The sequence below is a fragment of the Callospermophilus lateralis genome, chromosome 20 (assembly GCF_048772815.1).
Source record: "Callospermophilus lateralis isolate mCalLat2 chromosome 20, mCalLat2.hap1, whole genome shotgun sequence".
Lineage (NCBI taxonomy): Eukaryota > Metazoa > Chordata > Mammalia > Rodentia > Sciuridae > Callospermophilus > Callospermophilus lateralis.
The window spans coordinates 15,807,269-15,833,245 of NC_135324.1; the positions used below are offsets into that span (position 1 = coordinate 15,807,269).

Sequence of the window (25,977 nt, forward strand, 5' to 3'; positions counted from 1 at the left end):
AGAAATGCATATGAAATGAGTGAATCTGGTGTCTCAATTCTGTTTTGATCTAATTTTGTTTGTGTAATTACCAGAAATTGAGCACATTTACTTTAACCTGTAATTTTAATTAAAACTGATGCATGTCGCACTTATACTAAATGCTATTCTTCATGAGAGGTTGTGGTTAGTATCCCAGGACATGGAAATTACTCTCACACAGGTGTTTACTTTGAACAGGTCATATTATGATGGACTGGAGATAAGTTACATTTGATAAGTATTTTATCTGAGTGCCTCGCCCCAGTGTTCCTGGTAGCTGTTCTGGACAACAGCATAAGACTCTTCATTGTACAGGTGTACAAATTGAGGACAAAGTACAAAAACTTTGTTAGAGTCCCTTATCTGGTTACTGGTGGAACCTCAAGCCCAGATCTGTGGGTCTTCTTCAGGGTTCCATTCCATTGTGCCTCCTCATTGGTGAGGGTTCCATGTTAAAAATAAATAAATGAATAAAAGTCACAGATCTCAAGGAAAAATTGACACTTGGATAATGGCTCAGTGTTGGTGAGCCTCCAAGGCTAACCATCGACTGGTTGCATGTGTGTAACTTTAGGATAGCAGGGCCAGCCAACCTGCCATCTTAGTGCCTTGACTCGGAAACTTCCTACTGTATGGAGATGTCAAGCCTGGGTTTGTCCTTATGCATTTACCGTGTAGGCATCCCCTGAAGCAGAAAGCCATATCAGGGTCAATTCAAATACATTCATGTGGCAACACCTTATTAAATATATGTATATGCCTATACAGGTATATTAACGTATCAGGATCTTACACAGTTTTAACGATGATGTAGGAATTTGAGGGTGTCCTCTCTCATATGTTTTAAACTCCTAATGCCCAATGCCTCATAATATGACCCTTATTTGGAAATAAGAGATTATTGCAAAAATAATTTAGTAAAATCAATCTGAGGTCTTCCTGAGTAACTGGTTTCCTTATAAAAAGAAGGCTCTGTAGACAGAGGCACAGAGAGATACAGACACACAGGGGAAAGAAGGTCATGAGAACATGGAGGAGTCAGAAGTGTAGTTATTCTGCACAGACCCAGAAGTACCTGGGGCACCAGAAGCCAGAACAGGCAAGGAAGAAATCAGAATTTCAGGTTCTGGAGGGAGCAGGGCCATACCAGCACCCACATTTCAGACCTCTGGCTGCCACGACCATGAGACGACATAATCTGTTGCTTTAAGCCATCCACTTTGGGGTTTGCTAAGGCAATTCCTGGATATCAGTATGAAAAAGAGAAAATTTTTAAAAGAAAATGGAAAACTGAGATTTTAGTCATCTACCTAGAATTATGTTCAATTGCAGTACCATTTCTGTTTTCTTTATTTTTTTTTGCTTTATTTGGTTTTATAAGTATTAGTTTTCTAATTGTTCTCACTGAATCAAAGCTTTGGAGAACATTCTTAATTGGTATAGTCCTTTAGCCTTTCTTTTACTATAAGTTTAAGTGCCTCCTACTTTTAAAAATTGTGACTGGTTTTTTTTATCACAATAGGAAAAGGCTTGTGCCAATATTTTCAGCCGACTTGCTGCTCCATAGTGTCTTTTGCAATTTCTCCTTCTTGGATGGAAGGTGTGGGAGGGGTAAAAAGTTCACATGTCACTCCCTTGAGGGTCCTTTACTCAGGGTGGGAAAGGCTTCTTCTCTAGCCCAGCTGTTCTCCTAACTTAATTCTTAAATCAAGAATTCAGTTTGAGGGGCCAAGGGTGTGGCTCAGTGGTGGAGCCCTTGCCTGGCATATGTGAGGCCCTGGGTTTGATCCTCAGCACTGCATAAAAAATAAATAAATAAAATAAAGGTATTGTGCCCATCAATAGCTAATTCTTTTTTTAAAAATTCAGTTTGAAATATTAATTAATTTTGCCATATAATGTAGATGATTATGCTTTAGATTTATCAGCTGGATTCTAAGCTGTTGGTAATATTCCAACCAATATGGCACTCTCTGTCTTATTTAATGCTGAATAAATGTGTATTGCAAGACTGAATATCCAAAGCAGTTTGTCTGTAACATGCACCCCACAGCCACAAAGAGAGGCTCAAAGGCTGAACTCGATAGTTGCTCTCTAGAAGAGGAACTTGTAGTTAAGAACATTGGGGTTGATAATGTAATTTAACTCTCCTGATTTACATGGCACTGATGGGCTTCGCAGAAAGCATAAAATCATCTCTGTGAAGAGTCAAGCATCCGAAACGTGGAATTTCATAAATTAGTGCCATTGCTTGCCAATTCTGTTCCTTCTCTAACATGCTAGTTCATGGCCTATGAATTTTTTTTATAGACTTGTGCCATTAGTAACTTAATATTCTCCCATCAGTATAAAACAGTAAGCCATGCAAGATGACATTGCCCTTAAGCACAAGCAATTAAGTAAATCTGTTTTCTATTGCATGAGAAGGGAATTATATAACAGCTCTCGCCCTCTGATTCTGTATTCATTGCAGCGTGCACATTAATCCCTAGATAGTCTGCTTGCCTTTATTTCCCAGTATGTTCATAGATATATTCCTTGTTTTCCAAAATAGTAAAATGTGATCAAAGAAGCTGTTGAGTGAAGAAGTTACCCAGACAGGTGGATAGTAAGAGCCAAGTTTTTGAAATGGAGGGGTGGTTTAGGTTATAGAAAATCCCCCACTTTGAACCAATTCAGTCAGTTGTCTTTGGGACTATACTAGGTATTCATTACTTATTCATTTTTGGAAGCACATATCTTTTAGGGAAAATAATTCATAAATTCAGAAAGCTCCAATAATTTAGACCAGATGTATTAGTTAGACTTGTGCTTTGTGCCAAAGGAGTTTGACAATACTGGTCACAGGTTTCTGCAAGGTCAGAATTATATATTCAGAAAAGCTTATTAAACCAAGTATCTATAGAAAATTGGCACAAAGGAGAAGTCTATGTCCAAAGAAGTGCTTCAGACTGTGCCCATGGGACATGCTGAAGTCCTTTAATTAAATCAGCAGCCAAAGGCTTCCACTTAAGCGGGACTGTGTGCTAAGCGTGTCTTTAAAGGTGTGGTGTGGGTGATTCAAGAAGTGGGATTTGTGTTCAGAGGCACCAGAGTTCTAGAGCACTGTTGCCCACTCAAAGATGCCTGTGGGTGAGCGGATCTCCTGAGTCTATGTTCCTTACTATCTGATCTCTCTTCACATTAGTGTTTGCATTTGCCTTGCTCTCTCCTTTCTGAGATCCGGTACATACTGGTCTCTGGAATGTAACTTTCTCTCCTGTTTGTCAATATCTACATATGTCCCTATAGCATTCTCTAGGCGGAGAATGTATATATTAGCACATGTGCAGTTGATCTGCCATTTGCAAAGTGGAATAAGAGACTCAGGTCAAGCAATACGGATTTGGTGATATCCTATATTTAACCAGCCATTGTATGCACTCAGTCTGCAGGGGGTGGGGGGAGAAAAAGAGATTCTGTTATTTACACCTATGTAACATCTTTCTTTTCCTACTTTAAATACAGCTTATTTTCCACAAGTAGGAAAAGGGAAATAATTGTCCAAAGTTTAAGAGAAATAGAAGAGCATCATTGGCTGGTATCTAAACACCTGGGACCTGGCAATTGAAGTCTGAATTTAGGGATATTCAAAGATATTTTTGATGTGCTTAATCAGCTAAATTCTAGGTATAAGATTCTTTTTGTGATAGGAGCTCACTGTGGGATAAAAGCATTCAAACCCAAACACACGAGGAGTTCACTGTGTATGCTCTGAGAATCCTTGGATTGTGTAGGTGCTTTAGCAATGAAGAATGTCAGAATCCACGCTGTGTGCTTTTCCCAACACTTGTGGGATTGGTTCTGTGATGAATTAGAATGTGTGTGGAAAGAAGTCACTGGAAGTAGTAAGAATTTTAGCAGTGACAATCCGCCATTCACTTAACTGGCTCACTTCAATTTGATTGATTTCCACAGGCAACACAGTCTCACTCCAGTTATAGCAGCTACCCGCAAGCTTGATGCTTGAAGTATTTCCTAGCTCTCAGTTGTAGAGAGGAATATCTTTGAAGATGATAAATGGTGTGTGATAATACAATGTGGTCACTTTGACTTGAACTGTTTGTGTGTAAGAACTTAAATTTTAAAACCAGCCATTCTTTACTATACAAAACCAGGTAAAAGATCACTTATAGATTTTAAATATGCATCTGTGGCACTTTTGTGTCACTTTGAGTTTTTCAATATATCCCTTAGTCATTCTGTAAGTTTTATATCTTGTCCAAGTTAAAGGTGTTAGCTGATCTAGAAAGATCGTTAAGAAAATGTTCCCAGTAATCAGCCCACAAAATTGGATTTACCAGAGATGCTGTTATTATTCATGTTACAGACACTTCCACAAAGCACATTACCTCCCATACTGCTTCTCAGGGTGAAGATCAGGGTTCCCCAATTCCAGTCAGAAACAGCAAATGTAAAAACACTTCCCTATCTCAGCATTTTCTCAACCACATATGCAGAGACTCAGTCCCTGCTTTGAGTTGTTTTCCCAGGACTATGTTTCTCATGTATGGTATTTATTAAGATGAATGGTCCATATCCACCCTCAGTGGAAACCCTGTAAAACAAATTTGAATTTACAACAAGATAAGCAAGAGACAAACCAGGCACTGTGTAACGTATTATACTAAGACCCATAAAAACAGCAGAGTTACAATAAAAATCAGACTATCAAGGGAAAACTGTAAATGAAGAGATGTGCAAATATTTATCAGGCAAATGCAAGAAAAGAGAGAAACGAATGCTAATTTCAAACAAAGAATAATGCATGGCAAACCTAAAGGGCAGAAAGAGAATAAATGGATTTTGAAAATATTTTTCCATACCATGAAGTTATAATAATCAGAAACCACAATGCCATAAATAATATACCATTAAAGTAGATAAGATCAAAGGGAAGAAATAATGAGAGACAATAAATAATGAGAGACAATACTCTTGTGTACATTTTGAGAGCTTTTCTTTCAAACACCAGAAGATCATTGGCCCAATGTTAAAAAAGGACAATTTGATGCTACCATTAATTGAAGCAACAGATACACATGAACAATTTTTCCTTCTAAAGGACAATGTACATTCATTTTCATTTTTTTACACCTTTGTAAAATTTAAGTAACAGAAATTAAGAAACAAATGCATGAAAAGCAGATGGAATTGATATGATCTCAAAAAGCACAAGATAACATCTTGGAAAATCAAAGAAAAATAGTAAAGTTAGGTGTGAGAAAGAGAATATAACAGACAAGAAAGAAACATTAGATCAGAGGATTTTCTGTTTTAAGTTTCATATGTGACATTCCAATTAGTTGGAGAATTTCTGGGAAAATATAAATTATCAAAATATAAATGTTTATTAAAAATTAAAATTATAATCTCCAAATTGCTTTCCAGAGTAGCTGCACCAGTTTGCAATCCCACCAGCAGTGTGTAAGTGTACATTTCCCCCCAAATCCTCACCAACACTTACTGTTCTTTGTGTTCTTAACAGCTGCCATTTTGACTGGAGTGAGATGAAACCTTAGAGTAGTTTTGATTTGTATTTCTCTAATTGCTAGAGATGATGAGCATTTTTTTTCATATATTTGTTGATTGATTGTGTATCATCTTCTGAGAGTTGTATGTTCGGGTCCTTGGCCCATTCATTGATTGAATGATTTCGGGGTGTTAAGCTTTTTGAGTTCTTTATATACCCGAAAGATTAGTGCTCTGTCTGATGTGCAAGGGGTAAAGATTTGCTCCCAAGATGTAGGCTCTCTATTCACTTTACAAATTGTTTCTTTTGCTAAGAAGAAACTTTTTAGTTTGAATCCATCCCATTTATAAAAATTGGTGATGGAACCATCATTTGACCCAGTTATCCCTCTCCTCAGCCTATACCCAAAGGATTTACAAACAGCATACTACAGGGACACAGCCACATCAATGTTTATAGCAACACGATTCACAATAGCTAAACTGTGGAACCAACTTAGATGCCCTTCAGTAGACGAATGGATTAAAAAAAATGTGGCATATATACACTATGGAATATTACTCAGCAATAAAAGAGAATAAAATCACGACATTTGCAGGTAAATGGATGGACTTAGAGAAGATAATGCTAAGTTAGCTAATCCCCAAAAAATAAATGCTTAATGTTCTCTCTGATATAAAGAGACTGATTCATGGTGGGATAGGGAGGGGTAGCAGAGGAGGAATAGATGAACTCTAGATAGGGCAGAGGGATGGGAGGGGAAGGGAGGAGGCATGGGGTTAAAAATGATGGTGGAATGAGATGGACATCATTATCCAAAGTGCATTTATGAAGATGTGAATTGGTGTGAATATACTTTGTATACAGCCAGAGATATGAACAATTGTGCTCTATATGTGTAGTATGAATTGTAATGCATTCTGCTGTCATATGTAAATAAAAAAAATAAAAAAATTAAAAATTAAAATTACATATTCACTAGAGCTAGATAATTTTACTGATTCTTTTTTTTTAACTTTTAAAGAAACAGACAAATGTTTATATTGTGTACTTTTTGACAACATAAAAAAGTTAAAGTTAATTTTTTTTTCCATGGACTTTGTAAGGCTAGCATATTCTTGAGGACATATCCTGGGAAGATAGTAAATAAATCAGTAAATGTAAAAAATTCCATGAATATATTATGAAAACCTAAGTGAAATTTTACCAGTTCAGAAAAACATTATGTTAAAGGAACAGGGCCTTCATAAGCTACTAGTTGTCCCAGGAAATATACATATGTCTATATTGATATATCTCATAAAATAGTTCATGATTTTCTTATCAGATATTCAGTAAAATTAACAACAATTACTGAGCTTTAAGTTCATGTTAAAATAGGTATAAGAAGATTCTTTTCTCTCTATTTCAAAATTATCTTTAAGGGAAAATAGTAGAAATACTTTTACTTAACTCAGCAATAAAACAGGGATTTTTACAAATGTCATGAATAAAGTCATTTAGAGATGTCTACATGAATTTAATAAGGTGTAAATATAAATAAAAGGTAGCCTTTGAAATAAGGAAACAAAATTACAATTATTTGAGGACATAATGATGTTAGTATCATACCCAATAGTATCAACTATAACATTTAAAAAACTAATCAAAATTCAGTTATCTACCAACTTTAGTACAAAGTAACTATGCAAAATGTAATAGTTTATTTATTTATGTATCTACAACAACCCATTAGAAAGTATAATAGGGAGGATAAAAACTTCCCTCAAAAGAGAAATAATATGACTGTTAATCATTTACACAAGAAGTTGATGAGGCCTAAATAAACTACAATACTTTCTTAATACAAGTAAATGATTAACGAGAAACAGGAAAGGAAGCATTAAAATTTCAAGATTCTTAGATTAAACAAAACAGGTTATATATTGTCAGATTTCAATTTTTCTCAGATTTCTCTGTGGTTTTAAATCTGATCTCAGGTTAAGTAAATGAACCAATCTTATTTCAATTTAAATTATTCTGAGGATTTTTAGAATAAGAAATGAGGATAAAATAGTTAATAGTATTTGAAAGAAGGTTATTGACCCTTGTAGATAGTTCTGGGGTTCTGGAGGTGTCTACTCAGGGAGAGAATTGCCGGGCCAGATTAGAGTTACACGCGAATAGACTCCTTGTTAAAGACCAAAGTGGAGAGCCAGCTTTTGGCAGCTATTTCATTCTCCTATATGCTATTGATCATCAATTCTGTTGGCTCAGATTTCTCATCTGTGAAACTGAGGAGATAATACTGTTTTATTCAGAGGTATATAGAAGGTTCTAAGAACAGTGCAGGTTAGCTCCTATTGTTAGGATGGTAGGGCTGCTTTGAATTGTTCTCCAGAAAAACTTCTGCAATTCCTGCTCCCATGAGTGGTGGCTCCCCAGTGTTCTTTTCTGCACAGGGGTTTTTCCTTGATTTTTCTTTTTAAAGTTTTACTAGACAGATGGTTGAAAAACAATACCTTATCGCCAACTTCTCATTTCTCAGAGATCAAAAATCTCCCTAGTTGCTTATTAGTGATTTGGATACTAGGGGAATATTTAGCATTATAACTGAGTCCTCCAAATGCTACAGTTAATACTACCTCTAATGAAATGCAAGATTGCTCTTTCAGACAGAAGGGAGAAAAAAATAGCTTTTTCCCCCCAAAGAGAGAGATTCACATATGTACTCTCATGTACACGCACGCACACACACACACATACACACAAAATTGCCTGATTGTATAGGTAGCTGATTTTTAAAAATCTAGAAATAGAGAATTACTTTCAAAAGTTACAAAAGCAAAATACCTATTGCATTAAAACAACCTTAGCTACACAGAAATTTATTTTGTTGTTTTTTTTTGGGGGGGGGTAAAATTTTTTGGTATGTTTTTGTTTTTCCTAAAGACCAAGTACTGAATTTTACATTTGCGTAGATCAGATTTCCATCTCATCTGTTTCAGATATCCATTGGACAGCTTTCTTTTCGGAGCACAGCAGGAAATCTTTCATTTACACACCAATTCCAATATGTACTGATCATTTCCTGCCTCACAAAATTGCCTGTTCATCCCTCTAACCCCTGGCAACTACATCATGCAGTTGGAATCATGTACTATCTAGTCTTTTCAGATTGGCATCCTTCACTTAATTACAGGCATTTAAGATTCCTCCATGCCTCATCCTTCATGGCTTGCCAGCTCATTTCTTTTTAGTGCAAAATAATTTCCCATTCTCCAGGTGTACCCCAGTTATTTATCCACTCATCTGCTGAAGAATATCTTCATTGCTTCTGAGTTTTGGCAAATCTGAATAAAGCAGCTATAAACCATGTGTGGGGTTTTTTTTAAGATTTATTTTTGTTCTTTAATGTTTGGTAGTGATGCAAAACAGTTGGGTTCATTTGCCATATTCATAAATGTATATAACATAGTTTTCTCCATCTCCGTCCCCTGTACTCTTCCTTTACCTTGCAAGGACATAAGTTTTCAATTTATTTGGGTAAATACCAAGAAGTGCAAATGCTGGATCCTATGATAAGAATAGGTTTATAAGGAATAGGTAAAATGCCTTCCGAATAGCTGTTCCATTTTGCATTCCCATTATCAGTGAGTGGGGATTCCTGCTACTGCATGCCTTCTCCTGTATTTGGTGTTAATTTTCTGAATTGTAGTGATATTTTGCTGATGTTTCAATTCACAATTCTCTAATGAGGAATGGATGTTGCACATATGCTCATATATTTGCTTGCCATTTGCATATATTTAGTGGAATGTCTGTTTAGGTCTTTTGTCCACTTTTTAATTGCATTATTCATTTTCTTATTGTTGAGTTTTCAGGGTTCTTTGTACATTTTGTATAGAGGTCCTTCATTAGAAGTGTCTTTGGTGAGACCTTTTTCCCAGTCTGTGACTTGCCTTCTCATTTTTTGACATCATGCAGAGAGCAGAAGTTTTTTTTTCATTTTAATGAAGCCTAGCTTGTCGGTTACTTCTTTCATGGATTGGCCTTGTGGTATTGTGTCTATAAAACCTTTACCATACCCAGGGTCATCTAGGTTTCTCCCCTGTATGACAGTCTAGGACTTTTATAAGAAGATTTTCATTTTACATTTAAGAGTGCAACTCCTGTTGATTTCATTTTTGTGCAGAGTACAGAGTCTGTGTCTGGATTCACTGTTTTCATGTGAACATCCAGTTTTTCTAGGACCATATTGTGAAGAGGCTGTCATTTGCTCCTTTGTCAAATATCAGTTGACTGAATTTGTGGGTTATTTCTGGGCTCTCTCATCTGTTGCACCAATTTGTCTGTCCTTTTCACCATGACCATCCTTTCTTGATTTCTGTAGCCTTAATATTAGTATTGAATTTAGGTGTCCCCATGTTCCAGCTTTGTTTCTCTTCAGTATTGAGTGGGGTGTTCTGGGTTTTTGTCTTGACATAGGAATTTTAGAACCAGGATTTCAACTATCCACAAATGTGTATATTTTTCAAGTCTTCCTATCCATGAACATAGAATCTCTCTCAGCTTATTAGGTTCTTTTGTTTCTTCCATCAGACTTGCAGTTTCCCACCTAGATTTTGTACATATTTTGTTAGATTTTAACATAAGTATTTCAGTATTTTGGGTGCTGGTGTAAATGGTAGTATGTTTTCATTTCAAATCCCATTTGTACATTGCTGGTATTTGGGAAAACAACTGGACTTTGAATATCAACCTTACCTCCTATGTTACTTGTTAGTTCTGATTTCCTTTTGATTCTTTCAGATCTCATACAGAGATGATCACATAAACAAATTTGCATTTTCTACTTCTCTGTCTGTATATTTTTAAATTTCCATTTCTTCTCTTACTTTATTAGTTAGGGCTTTCAATATGATGTTGAAAAAGAGCCAGTCTTGCTTTGTTCCTGGTCTCAGAACTTGGAATTTTTTGTCATAAAGCATTTTAAGTTGTGGGTTGTTTGTGGATATTCTTTATCAAGGTGTAGAGATTCTCCTGTATCCCTAATTTATTGATGACTATAATCATGAATAGGTGCCAGATTTTTGTCAAATGCTTTTTCTGTTTACATCTGTTGTTTTCTTCTTCATTTCACTACTGAATGGATTACCCCATAAATAGATTTTTAAATGTTAAACCAGTCTTGTGTATTTGACACAAAGTCCACTTGGTTATGGTGTACAATCTTTAAATTCATTGTTTAATTCTATTTGCTGATACTAAGGGATTTTGTATCTAAGTTCATAAAGAATATTGGTGTTATGCAGTTTTATTTTAATATGTTTGTCTGGTTGTTATTAGAGTAATTCTGACCTCCTAGAATGTGTTAGGAAGTATGTCTTCTTCCTGGATCTTTTGAAAGAGATTGTAGAGAATTGCTACACTTTCTTAATTAAATGTTTGTTAAAATTTGTCAATGAACCTATTTGCACCTGACACTTTCAGTTTGGTAAGATTGTTAATTATTGATTTGATTTTGTAAATAGATGTAGACCTATTCAGATTGTATGCTTATTCCTGGGTAAATTTTGGCAGGTCACGTTTTTCAAAGAATTGGTCTATTTCATCTAAAGTATCAAATTGATAGACAAGAATTGTTTGTAATATTATTTTATTATCCTTTTATGTCCATGATGTTTTTAGTGATGGCCTCTCTTTCATACATGATAGTAATAATTTGTGTATTTCCTCTTTTCTTTTTTTTTTTTTTCATAGTTAGACTGACTAGAGGCTTATTGATTTTATTGATCTTTTCCAAGAACCAACTTTTGGTTTTGTTGATTTTCTCCACTGACTTCCTGTTTTCAATTTCACTGGTTTTTGTTCTTATGTTTGTTTCTTTTATTCTGCTTGCTTTGGATTTAATTTGCTCTTCATTTTCTAGTTTTCTAAGGTGGAAGCTTACATTATTGATCGTAGATCTTTCTTCTTTTCTGACATATGCAGTCAGTGCTATCAATTTCCCTCAAAGCAATGTACTCACTACATCCCACAAATTTTGATAAGTTCTATTTTCTTTTGCATTTAGTTCAGAATATTTTTTAATAATTTCTCTTGAGTTTTTTTTTTACATTAACCCATTTGTTGAGTAGAAGTGTGTAATTTAATCTACAAGAATTGGGGGATCTTTCCATTATTGCTTTCTAGTTTAATTACATTATAGTCTGAAAGCAAATGTTGTCTGTTTTCTATGCTCTTAATATTAGTGGGGTATGTTTGAAGACCCAGATATGATCTTTCCTGGTGAATATTACATTTGAACTGGAGTAGAAGGTATTATCTGCTGTTGATGGGTGAGGTAGCATCTAGATGCCATTATATCCATTCAATTGGTACTGCTTTGTAGTTCAACCAGGTCCTTCTGAACTTCTGCCTGCTGGATCTGTCCATATTTATCTCTTTTGCCCAAGTGTTCTCTCAGCTTTTGCTACATATTTTTTGTTAGGCACACATACATTGGGGGTTACTGTATCTGCTTACACTCTGGGCCCTTTATCATTAGGTAGTGGTCCATGTCAGCACTGATAACATTCCCTGGGCTTTCTCTTCTGCTCTGACTGAATTTACTGTAGTGACTATTTTATTCTTTCATCACCATTAACACAACATATATTTCATGATTTCCTTTTAATTTCTATGTATCTTTATATTGAAGGTATATTTCCTAGTAGAGAATATACAGTTGGGTCTAGCTTTTAGCTACTCTGAAAATCTCTGTCTTCTAATGAATGCATTTAGACTATGCTGTTCAAAGTCATTACTCACATAGCTGAATTAATATCTACCATACTTCTCACTATTTTGTTAGTTGTTGTTCTTCTTTTTTTTTTTTTTAGTTTTCTAGACATTATAAGAATTTCATGGTCTTAATTGAGCATTCTTTAGGATTCCACTTTCCTTATTTCTTAACATGTTGCTAAAGGGACAAATATTTGTTTTCTCCTCTGAAATTTTTGTGTTGAAACCTCTAACTGCTACAGTGGTGGTCTGGCAGGTGAGGAGGTGGTGAGATTACGGGAACAGAGCCCTCCTGAGTGGGATGAGGTTAATGCCCAAGAGACACCCCTGGTTTCTTCTACCATTGGAGGATATAGAAAGGCACCATCAAAGAATCTGAAAAAAAGCGCTCTCCAGACACCCTGACCTTGAATTTCATAGTCTTCAGATCTTCAGAAATAAACCCAGGCAGACTAGGACCCATAACAACATATCAATTATGCTGCATCTTTTTTCTAAGTGGTAGATCTAAAGTTTGCAATGTACAGACATAACTAATCCAAGTCCATTTCCAGAGTGCTTTGAGATCATTTTCAAGTTCATTTCATAGGTAGTGCTTATAATAAAGGTACCTGATAATAAAATCTAATAACACAAGTACCTTATGATTAAAAAAAAAAAACTAGTATTTTCCCTTTCTTTTTCTGTGTCATTGCCATTCATTTTACTTACACAGGAGCACACATAAGCACCACTGTGCGCGCGCGCACACACACACACACACACACACACACACACACACATAGACACACCAAATCTAATACATGGTCTCTGTCAGTTTGTGCAAAGTATTATTTGTTAATAAATTAATAAGAAGAAGAAAATAAGGGTTTGTATTGCCTCCACTGACCCCTTCTCTGGCACTCTTCCTGTCTTTTTGTACATTCAGAATTCTGACTGATATACATTTCTCCTTCCCTGTCAAGAACTTCTAGCCTTTGTTGCAAGGCCAGTCTCCTGAAGCCCTATTCTCCAATTTCTTTTCAGGGGTAGGGGGTACCAGGGATTGAACCCAGGGACACTCAACCACTGAGCCACATCCCTATTTTGTATTTTATTTAGACACAGGGTATCACTGAGTTGCTTAGTGCCTCACTGAGTTGCTGAGGTTGGCTTTGAATTCTCAATCCTCCTGCCTCAGCTTCCTGAGCCACTGGGATTGCAGGCGTGCGCCACCATGCCCAGGTCTCCTTTTTTTTTTTTCTGTCCCAAGAGTCTTTGCTCCTTCATTTCTGAAGAATAATTTCACTAGCTGCAGGAGTCCTTCTGAAGAGCAGTGCTTCTCTCTCAGTGCTTTAGATAACGAGCTCTTCTCCATTTGTGGTTTCTAACATTGGGATGGGATATGCCCAGTCATACTTTGGTGTGTTTGGGTTTTTGCATTTGTCCTGCTTGGGGCTGGCCTTTACAAAGCATCTGCGATTTGGTGTCTGAAATTTATTTGAGGAAATTCTCATATCAAACACGTATTTTTTTTCTGTTCCTTCACACATTTTTCTCCTTCTGCTGTTTCCATCCCACATACTCTGCACCTGTGGTAATTGTGCCACAGTCTTTGGAAATGGTTCTGTTTCCTTTCAGTCCATTTGTGATTTTAAACTCCTATTGTCATGTCCTCGGGCTTAGAGGTTTTCGCTCAGCTTGGTTTCTCCTTTAATGAGCCCATTAAAAGGTTTCTCCACTTCTGTTACAGTGTTTTAGTCTCTGGAGATTCTTTTTTTACATAATATTTATATTAGTGCATTATAGTTGCACATAATATTGGGGACCATTTCCACATAAACATTCATGTATGGAATATAATTGGCTCCATTTCAGTGCCCAGGGCTTACTCTGCCCCTCTGTTCCTGCCTCCCCATTTCCCTTGCTACACTCTACAGGTCCTTCTAGTTATTTATTTATGTTTCTTAATTGGTGCTTTATAGATATACATAGAAGTAGAAATCACTGTGCTGTATTCGTACATGCACACATCATCATTTGGTCAGTTTCATTCCACATTTCCTCCCTTTCCCATCCCTCCTCCTTCTTCCCCCTCAATCTCCTTCCTCTACTCTGCTGATCTTCCCTCTGCTTTTATGAGATCCACCTCCATCTTTTTTCCCCCTTTATTTTGCTCTTGCTTCCACACCTACAGAAAAGTATTCAAACTTTGACTTTCTGACTGGTTTATTTCACTTAGCATGATGTTTCTATTTTCATCCATTTACCAGGAAATGCCATAATTTCATTCTTCTTTAAGGCTAAATACAACTTCATTGTGTGTGTGTGTGTGTGTGTGTGTGTATATATATATATATTATATTTTCTTGACCCATTAATCTGGCTGATTCAATAACTCGGCTACTGTGAATTGTGCCACTGTGAACTTTGAAATGGCTGTATCACTGCAGTGTCTGGTTTGAGATCTTTTGGATAAACACCAAGGAGTGGGGCAGCTGGGTCACACAGTGGTTTCATTCCTCGGCAGTTGGGCCACATGGTGGTCCATTTCTAGTCTTTGGAGGAATCTCCATACTACTTTGCAAAGCGATGGCACTAACTTGCCGTCCCGCCAACAATCTGAGTGTGCTTTTCCCCTCATCCTCGCCAGCTCTTGTCATTGTCTGTGTTCTCGATGATCTCATCTGGCATCTTCTTTTTTCTAATTTTTTCCGGACATCTCCATTGGTTTGCTTGCAGCATTCCTGTGTTCACCTGTGGTTATTTTTTCCCCACTGGAGCACTTAGTATTTATCATGTTTTTCAATTCCTAGTCTGATCATACCATCACTCCTACCCTGATTGTTTTGCCTGTTCAAACCTTATTTTGTTGTTTGGTTGGATTTTTGCCTTTTTATGTGCCTGTAACTTTGGTGAAAGGCACATATGATGTACTAGGAAATGGCAATGAGATCAATAGGCCTTTAATAAGAGACCGATGGACGACGTATATGGGAGGGAAGGCTCCATCTTTTAAGTGAGCCCGCACCCCTAGACTCTAAACTTCTCTTGTTCTTTTCCATTTCCCCCCGCCCTCTATACATGGGACAGGATGGCTGGAGGAGGTGGAGTTTGATATTTCCTCCCCCTAGTAGGTTAGGCTCTGATCAGACCAAGCTGGCTACTTGCTCCTGAAGGCAGACCTTTTAAGGGAGAGTAAAACAGTCTGGGATGTTCCTTTCCCCTGCTTCTGCCAGAACCGTGTGGAATTTTTCTCCAGTATTTTCTACAAGGACTTAGTAGACTTGGAAGTAACGCTGAGGTTGTGGGGACCCCTCTATGACTGGGTCCCCAGAGCTATCCCCTCAGCCCGTCCTGCAGGTTGTCAGTAATAGCCAGGTTTCCTTCCCCAGCAGAGGTTTCCAGGGAGCCTTCTACATGTGGATCTCTGCATCTGCCCAGTTACATCTCCAGTGTTGAGGGACACAGTCCGCTCTGTGACCATATTTCCTTGCTGTAGCTAAGAAGAATTAATTTTTTTAAGTGTGTTTAGATTTTTACCTGTTGTTAAGACAGAGTGGCAACTTCTAAATTCCTTATGTGGTGACTGGATACCAGAAGTCAGAGCGACTGGCCAATTTTCTAATCAGGCTGCCTTATATTTTATGTTCTAATTTAGAAAATCATTGTACTGTATAAGATGTGATATTTAATTATACCCATTTAATTGATTAGAACATAGACATGCAAGTAAAGAATGAATAGATCAGTTGGGGTGATTTAAAAATTTAGACTCCAACACCAGAAATTTTAAGTGGTTGGTTTTTAACAACAAAAAAATTATTATTATAGAAACACTCTGATTTTACAATCCCTTTTTCTTATACCAACCTTAAAATTTTAGAACATGTTCTTTATCATGAAAAAAGTCTATTGATAGTCACATTTAATATCAAACCTAGTCTTTCCTATTTTATCTTTTTCAATATGACTTGGAGATGAAAAATCTATACTTCTGAAATATCTGGAAAATGGCTGGAATATAATCGACTGCAATTGTAAGGAAAACACTGTGATCTCTTTGGGAGCAACTCTCCTGGGAGAGGGTATAATTTTATACTCTTTGAGCCCTTGGGAGTCCTTTATCTGGTCCATATACAGGCTTCTGACTTAAAAGAAAGGGTGTCTAGTCTAGGGTTTTGCTTTTCTTTCTTTGTTGTTTTTTTCTTTTCTTTTTTTTTTTAACCTATTCTAGGTTCTTGGCACATTCAGTTCAGGCCAGCCCACAAGGGTGACTCTTGGCAAGTACATACCCACAAGTTACAACTTTCTCTCCCTCAGATCTCCATGTGAGAGACCCCAAAGCTATAGTGGAAGGTATGGAAACCTGTTTCTGTGGTCCCTGTGGGTCATCCGTCCCAAGCACTGGCTGTACGGCAGGTGTGGAAGGAACCTGTGGTGAGGCAGATTGTGTTTTCCAAAGATGGTGGCCACAGCCTGCTTTATACAATGAGTTCTCCTTTTAGCATGACTTTGACAAACACCTCTCCACCTGCAATAAAGCCATTCCTCCCCTGTTGAAACCCAGAAGACCTTTGTGACTTCCCTGACTAATAAAGAACCCCAGGAACAGTGCCATCGGATTCCTGAGGCTAACTCCCCAAAACACATGCTCTTCTACCTGGTTCCATTAGCACAATGGCTCTGAAACTGAGCCACTAGACTATGAGGAAGCCAAAGTAGAGTGTGCAGGGATTCACTTTAAGAGGAACCAGGGTGCTCAGCCATCAGTCCCACTGAAGTCCCAGCCAACGGCCAACCCCAAGTTGCCCGTCTTGTGGATGAGCTTGCCAGTCCCCAGGTACATCTCCCCAAGAAGCTATGCAGCACTAAGGAGCTGGCTCCACTCCTCTCTGCTGTTTCCTGAGCACAATAAGTGTTTTTTATTTAAGCTACTAAATTTGGGGGTAAACGATTACATAGCAAAATGAATTGGTGCCAGAAGTAAACCTAAGGAACTCAGCACAATTTGTTTATGTGGCCATGAGAAAATAGCTTTTTATTCCTTTGCATCAGTGGACCCTTTCTTCCACACAGCCATACCATTCTACAGGGACAGATCTGCTTTCAGTGCACTTTGTTCATTCACTATAGGGAAAAACAAAACAGTGAGATTTGATCCCTGAGTTAATTTACTCTCCAGGATAAGCTCCTTGACTTGGAATATGCCAGAATCATCACATCCATCAACAGAAATCCTAGAGTGGTACAGGTTGAGTAATAGTAAGTTTCGATGTGCATTTATAGAAATTTATCACTGTTGAGTGACTTGGGTGACTATTTCTAAATTACAATGAGCACAGCAAACAAGGCAATGTCAAGGGAGTTGGCCCCAACCTGACACACTCTGCCTGCTTCACGAACGCTAGTTTTCATGCCTCCCTCCCAGGAGGACCCTCTGTATAGGAGTGCTGTTGTCAGCCTGTGTCCAGCAATGTCCAGCCCAGCCTAATAATTATTTCATTAATTTATTTATTATAGCATTTCAGAGTTGGGGGACATCAGAGTGGTTATTGTAAGCCTTCTGTTTCCAAGAGGAATGAAGATGAGGAACATCAAATTCCAGGAGGTTTAATGAGCTTTGCACCCTAATGACTTATTAGAGTCACCTAGAGGGTCTCCTGTTTCCAGTTCATTCTGACTTCATTATCCTGGGATGTGGCCTAGGCTTTTCTGGTACTTTTTAAAGATTCCTCAGGTAAATTTATAGCACAACCAGCATTGAGAATGGTAGGATTTAGGTCCTAGATATGCAGTTCTAAATAATAGGATATAGAAACCATCCATTTTCGATTTTTTTTCAATCATGAGTTTAAGTTCAGAATAGTGGCTAACTATAGTGTTGAGTTTGTTGATAACAGTGTCTAACACTTGCCAATCTCCTTTTTTAATTAGCAGAGCAAAGGTCTCTGGCTCAGGGACTTTAACACCATTCAGCTGCTGTCCATATGCATTATCTTGGACAGTGTCCATTCATATTTTTTTCTACTCACTGTGTTCATTTCTGCCATTAACTTATTTTGGTCAAAAATATACATTTTCCCTATCTGTTTCCATATTAATTAAAGAAAGCTAACCAGTTTAAGAAAGCATCAAGTGAATAACAGAACTTCCATTCATAGGATGTGTCATATAAAGCTGTAAATGTAACTGTAGTGACCAAAGTGTAGAAAACAATGAGTTAAAGTCTCTGGTAAAGGCATCTTGACATCACCAACTTCTAGTGAGGCACACCAGGACATCCCCTCCCAAAGAAAGTTGAGCAAATTCTTAGCCCAGCTCAGTGGGGCACACCTATAATCCCAGCACTTTGGAGACCCAAGGATTGTGAGTTCAAAGCCAGCCTCAGCAAAATCCCAGGTGTTAAGCAAGTCAGAAAGACCCTGTCTGTAAATAAAATACAAAATAAAGCTGGGGATGTGGCTCAGTGGTCAAGTGCCCCTGAGTTCAATCCCCAGTACCTCCCCCCGCCAAAAAAAAAAGAAAGTCAAGCAAATTCTGATATGAACAGATGGCATTTACCTGCCTTAAATATCACCTGTTCAGACAACCAAGTGACTGTAACCACTGTTAGTAAGAAAAATTAGCACAATGTCCCAGCTTGGTCCTGTTTCCATCTTCAGTGGCTGCCTACGTTTTCTATTCCTTGCCTGAGCAGAGTATGGGTGTAAAGAAGGTGACCCTGAGGAGGCTGTCCAGGGCGAGTGGGGGCAAGGTTTAATTTGCTTGGTCATAAATGCAGAGGCAAGTCATGTCACCACCAGTTCCTTTGGGGACCTTCACAGAGGAAAGCACCAACCAGATTCCAGGAGGAACCTATAGGTCGATTGCTTTCAAGGCACCTGGGTGTGATTTACATGCGGTGTCAGGGTTTGGAAAGCAGGCCTGTGAAGGGACCGATGATTAATTTGGGTGGCTCTGCAGTCACAGACTGCATAAAGTGATAAAAAGGAGGAGGCCCGCCTAGTCAACCTTGCCTTCCAAATAGCCATCAAAATGTATTTTTTTCCCTTATACTGGGAAATTATGCTTCTTGGCAGTCCAGTGGCAGCATTTATATCGAGAGTGCTTACTAAGGAATTAGTATTTGTGATAATCTGTTTCACTCAAAGTTGAGGCTCTGTTGGCAACATGGAAGACGTTCCCCGATTCCGAAGTTTGCACTGCACCTCAGTTCTTAGCACATGGCAGACACCACGGTGTGCTTCGAGCCTGCCTGTAATTAGTGATGATCGGCTGTTCATTTACTTTCTCCTGGCATGGGTTATCACATCACATACTGCTTGCCTTTCAGTGCAGAGTGGCTTTTAAATTGCATCCCAAATTTCATTAGTGTCATCACCTCAGAAAATACAGGGGAAAAGTTAATAAGATCCTCTTCTGTTTAATTCAATACACGCTACATTTTCCCTTAACATTCATGTCAAAGATGATTTGGCTTATAAATCTGTTTGCTGCTTGTACCTGTAGCATGTTTCAAAAATGTGTATTTTTTTTCCTAAAAGAAATGTGTATGACTAGGTGAACAAATACTTCAATAAGAAAGTGATTCTAGGGCTTGGGCATGTGGCCCAATGGTAGAGTGTGTGCTTAGTGTGTTTAAGGCTCTGGGTTCAATCCCCAGCATGAAAAAAGGGGTAAATGGTTCTAGCCAAACTTAGAAATTATAAAATTAGCCCAAAAAGGAAAAAAAAATTACTGTCATTTTGATGTAACTATGCATTTGATGTTGACTATAGTGAACTTTTAATTTGGGGGAACAGATAAAGAGTTTGTAGATTAACTACATTCCTGACATCCCTATTCCTGAAACCCATTTAGCAACCCCCCTGTTCCCCCTGGTAGTGGGGATTGAACCCAGTGGTGCTGAACCACAGAACTTCATCTGCAATGCTCCACCCCACACAAACACTTGTTAAATTTTGAGACAAAGTTTCACTAAGTTCCTTAGGTTCTCACTGAGTCACTGAGGCTGGCCTCCAATTTATGATCCTCCTGCCTCTGCCTCCTGGGCCGCTGGGATTACAGGTGTGTGCCACTACCCTACCCTTCTTGAGTCAAACAAATTGATTGTGTCCTCAAGTGCTTTGCATGTAGATATGTGCCCGTGTAGACGACTTCACCCTCTTTTTCAAGACTTCTGATTACATCGCATGCCTGGGCCCGTCGGTTCATTCACTGAAACCCTCAAAAACCATAGACTCTTCTGTGTTCTCTGATCTTAAGTTACACTGTAATTTGACATTGTTTTATGTCATTGTTTGATGACTGCCTCTCTCAGCTGTCAGCTCAGTGAATATAAGGACTGTTTTTTTCTCCCCTCATCATTGTATACCCAGCAACTGAAGTGTAGTAGTTGCTTTATAAATAGTTTTTGAATGAATTATCTTATTTTTAAAAAGGTAGTGCTTTTAATAAGGAACTCAAATTTGTATCACTGAGGGATTTTTCTCCTGCTGTAAAAGTTTCTGTATGAATCATTGGAATGGACCTTGTCCACGGCCCAGATCTCCTATTTTGAGTAAACCTGTGGCATGCAGCTTAGAAAAATGGCTTGCTTTTTAGAAAACTTAGAATTGCATGGCTTGGGGGAGGTTTTTAGAGGGAGGTTTTAAAGAAAATCAGGATGAAAGAAAAAGAAAGTAAAAACTTGACCCCTTACCCCCCATCTTGCCAATGTGGTCCAATCTATTCAAGGAGGGAGGGGAGGGGAAGAATACTTAGGAAAATACTACAGACTAATTTAACAGAGAGGAAACACCAAGCTGTTTTTCACTCAAACAATTATTAGTGTGCCTAACAATTTATTGAAAGTTATTAGTGTTATAATCTCCTTTATTTGAATTGCTGTATACTCTAAAGAAAAATGCTTCTAAATATATCTATTATGCTATCTCATTAATAAATATATCGAGAAACCTATTTAGAGGAGACCTACTGGTTTACTACATTTTGACAAATTTTACTTAGATTTTCCCAGGCAGTCTTGTCCCACCCACTTTATCCCAGCTACCCAATAAACAACTACATTCTCCAAGAGTGACAACCTGATGTGGAAAAGAGTTAGGTTTGCTATCAGTGAATCTTCCTTTGGGAATTTTTTTAATGTCTGGAAATAGTTGCATCCTGATAAGAAATGATGGGATAATGTGTGCCTGCCACGTAGCCCAGTGGATTTTCACAGGAGGAACACATGCAGCATGACCTGCACTTTAGAATCCCCCATGATGCTTCAATCCAGAGTACTTATTCCTTCCCAGGTCACCACAGCTCCCTTCTCTTGGGTGGTGAGATGAGACCAATATCCTCTTTTCTCTCTGGTTTGTATCCTTTGTGTTGTTTAGATGCAGCTACATAGATCTATGTACATAGTTTTGTCATTTTAATGTCCCAATAGTATTTCCGTAAATGATTATACCACTTATTTATTGATGAGTTTTACCGAGACAGACATTGAGTCCTCTGGTTTTCAGCTGTGTATATCTTGTGGTCGATGCACACACACATTTCTGCAGGATAAGTCCATTCCTAGGGGTGAAATAATGGGTGATAGATGATGCTTATTTTGTGCCTTAGTGGAGACTTCTGGACAGTTCTCTAGAGGGGTTGCACCCATTCACACTCCTCCCAGCAGCAGGTTCCACACTGTCAGCAGAACTTGAAAACATTCATCTCTGTTGCTTTACAGCTCTCCACACATGGTGTGCCATGTGATGTCCTTTGACCTGAGTTGAACTTCCCAGGTTTGCAGATGGAATCTGCCTCACATGTACATTCCTTATTACCCTGGGTTGGGTTTACATCCTGGAGAACAAAGGTCATGTGTCAGGCAGGTCTTAGCCCTTGAAGGCTTAAGCAGGATTGGGTAAACCTCTGTTAAGGTGAATCTTGCTTCTATGAAGCGATGCATTAAGACAATAGATGAGTTGGAGATAGAAAGGGCCAGAAAAGTACAATATAAATACATGTTACTGAACTGGCAAAAATTAAATTCTACTTTCCATTTACATATTTATCTACTTTACCACATTTTGGTGCTTAAAAAAAAATCAGTGGCTCCCATTGTCTACATAACTTAGTTTATTGCTTCTTTTTCCAACATTTTTTTTAGATTTAATTTAATTTTATTATTGGTTCCTTTTTGTTATACATTACAGTAGAGTCCATTTTGACATAATTATACAAGCATGGAATATATTTTGTTCTAATTGAGGCACCAGTATCTCTCCTTCCCCTTCCTTCTCCCCAGCCCCTTCTCTCTATTGATCTTTCTGTCATTTACCCATAGTTATTTTATCTTATTTTTTAAAATTAATTTCTTGTGGCATACATGATGGTGAGGTTCACTGTGGTACACTCGTATACTTAGAAATGGTGTGTCCTCTGAACATAAACCTACATTTCTTTAGGAAGATAGTTTGATTTTTGTGACCTGGCTGAGCATTTCTGTCTCTCCCGCTATCAATACCTGAATTCAATAGAAGCCACATCCTGATACCAAACTCTCCATTACTCCTTCAAGAGACAAGACCAGCGGTGTGCTGAAATGGTACATGCAGATATCTAAAGGCTCAGGAGAGCCCTGTTATAATTCTCTTTTACCCAACTGTTTTCAAAGTAAGAAATAAAGGTAGGGAGAATAACAGCCTCATCCCCAATGTCTTGGTGGCATTTAACATCAACAGATTTTTTGCTGAAAATTAAGATTTCTATAGAAATGATAATCACCCTCCTGTGGCTATATGGAACTCAGAAAACCTGTAATGGTCAGCAAGCATTGAGGGTTTCATCCTGGGAATAAATTTCTAAATAACCCTGAGGAGAAAGAGGGAGGGAGGAAAAGAAGAAAGTTCAGAGTGTGAAAAGTAAAATCTGCAAACTTCACAGTTTCAGGATTATCTTTTAATTGTGGCCATCAATCAGCATACATCTGGTCTCTCCCAGTGCTCAAGAAGTTCCATCCAAAGCCATATGATCCAACCAACAGAGAATCTGGGGCCCATTAAGAATCCTCAGGGCAGGGAGCAATATGGAAGGAAGTACCCTGTAGGTAGTTTTAGGAAATTACCTAAAAATAGGATAACAGATCCCCTTTCAACATATTCTAGGAAAACCCAAGAGGAAAGCTATGCTTTTAATTAACAAGATAAATGTTGCTGTGTCCTGTACCAGGTCAGGCATCAACTGCTAATCTTTTTCAAAGGGCTTTGCTTTTCCAAATTATTTTATTTCAATCTATATTTTTACTAATGCATGAAACCGACCTGCAGTTAGTCATTTTATGAACATGATTTTATATTCTCTTTAAATGAAGACCGTTTAAAGTTGAGCATTTAGAAATATATTTGCTCCGTTAATTGGTGCTGGGGGACACCCACAAATGTCTTTATGGATAGCTGATATTTTTAAGGTTTAAAATGTTTCCATTACTTCTTATTGAGGGTGTTCATTCTGACTGTTCCTAAAGTTCTGCAGCTGAGGAATTAAATAGCATTAGTCTTTTTGAGCTCCAATGTGTTTAGAACAGTGTTCAACTGTGGTAATCCCTGTGTCGCGCTGCATTTATCTCCCACTAGATACCTAAATGGTTTCTGCTTCTTCTCAGGCAGATAATTGCAGTGGGGTTGGAACCAGAGAAAACAGTTGAGCTGATGCTGAGCGGTGGATATAAAAAGAAGTGTCACCCTGGTGGAAGTAAATAGACTCTGAGACTATAATCTCTGCCCTCATTTATTTTTGAAACCATAAATGCCCCTGGGGAAAGCTAGTCATTTATTTGTCTGCAGAAATATTTATCTGCAGTCATGTATGGTTTTTAACTTGGTGTTATTTCCGTTCATTCCCTTCTTGCATCCTCTGTCTAGTCCCACTTTAGTTTTTACTCTAAATACAGATTCTGTCGCCATGTGTTTCTGGGCCATAGTCTCCAAAATTCTTTGTGTTTTAAAAATAACGGTGTGTCCATTACCGGTTTTCCCAACAGAGTTCCTCAGGTGATCTAATGATCAGAAACATCCAGCTGACGCACAGCGGGAAGTACGTCTGCATGGTGCACACTGGAGTGGACAGTGTCTCCTCTGCCGCCGAGCTCATAGTGAGAGGTAACAGGAACGCCTCCTGGATTTCCTACCTTCACATCTTAGCTGATCATTCCTTACTGGAGGGAGAGCCGTGATGAGAGGGAATGTGAACATGCAAATTATAGTGTTGATTTGAGTCCTCCTCTTGCCAGCAAATATGACAATTCAGATGAGTGTCAATTCAGAGAAACAAGATTCTTGACTCTGCCCTTCAAATAGCTCTCACTGTGACGGGGATGGCTGCCAAGCTGATATGTTCTTGAGCATGCCATCAATCATCAATCAGCATATGGATTAAATAGGAGAGAGAATATGGTGTGTGTGTGTGTGTGTGTGTGTGCGCGCGTGCGCGAGAGAGAGAGAGAGAATATGGTGTGTGTGCGCGCGCAAGTGTGTGTATGTCCTTCTAAAAGAATCAGGATTATTTATTCAGGATTCCTGAGAAAATTTGCCAACCTAAGCTACTGTCCAGAGTACTGTTGCTATTGGGATGGAAAATGACCAGAGTGAATCATGAATTAAAACATCACTAGATAGCAAGCTGAGAACTACAGAGGTAAACCACTGGGTTTAAGGGAAAGTCAGTGTATCCAAAGCCAGGGGCACTGCATTTGGAAGGAACAGGAATGCTACATACAGTCACAAGGGAGCATGGGGGATTATGGCCTTCTATCCAGATTTAAGATCTAACAATGGAAATATGTGTCAGGGGATATTATTACTAGGTACCTGGCCTTTGTCACTAAGCACTTTCTAAACGGGAACCTCATGGAGGTACTGAAGTGGTCACGGGACATACTCTTCACTTTGGTGGAAGTGGGTGACAGTGGTATGCATACTCACCTTCTTTAGGTTCACCTGGACCACCAGGATATGTGAAGGTAGAAGAAATCACAGACACCACAGCCCAGCTGTCTTGGAAAGAAGGCACAGACAACCACAGTCCGGTTATCTCCTACGCTATCCAAGCAAGGACACCTTTCTCTGTGGGCTGGCAAACTGTCACAACAGGTAAGGGGAGAGGCAGCCACTGTCCCTGCTTAGGAAAGGATTTCAAGGCCTTGCTGGGCACCACAGACTCTGACAACTCTGAACTGTTCCTTTGTAGTGCCTGAGGTCATCGATGGGAAAACACACACAGCTACCGTAGTGGAGTTAAACCCCTGGGTGGAATACGAATTTCGGGTTGTAGCCAGTAACAAAATCGGAGGTGGAGAACCCAGTTTACCCTCAGAAAAAGTAAGAACTGAAGAGGCAGGTTAGTGTTTCTGTTTTCTGAGTAATGGGTGAAGAGATGTCCCTGGGTGTGCTTCTCCAGTTCCCTTGGCCCTGGTCTCCAGGCTCAGTGGGGACTCCATATCCATAATGCAGTATCACAATTATCTGACTTTTCTAATGAAATCTGCCATATGGCTTTAGTCAACCCATGTAAGTGACTCTGATGTTGTATGACATTTCCAGGAGTTCAATCCCTCCTAGACCATCATTAGTGCATGTTGAGTGAATACATTTTTGTCATTTAAGGTTATAATTACTATCTGACATCGTTACCCTGTTAGTAGGGAAGAGCTGTTTTCA

At 38.4% G+C, this 25,977-nt stretch overlaps 1 protein-coding gene across 1 annotated transcript in view; it reads left to right on the top strand.

The window, feature by feature from the left end:
* LOC143389977 (contactin-3) overlaps positions 1 to 25,977 on the top strand; it is a 319,072-nt gene that overhangs the window by 263,741 nt on the left and 29,354 nt on the right. Inside the window, exons 16-18 of the mRNA XM_077106266.1 lie at positions 24,303 to 24,420; positions 25,252 to 25,410; positions 25,508 to 25,657. Coding sequence (XP_076962381.1) covers positions 24,303 to 24,420; positions 25,252 to 25,410; positions 25,508 to 25,657 — 427 coding nt within the window. The remainder of the gene's footprint in view (positions 1 to 24,302; positions 24,421 to 25,251; positions 25,411 to 25,507; positions 25,658 to 25,977) is intronic.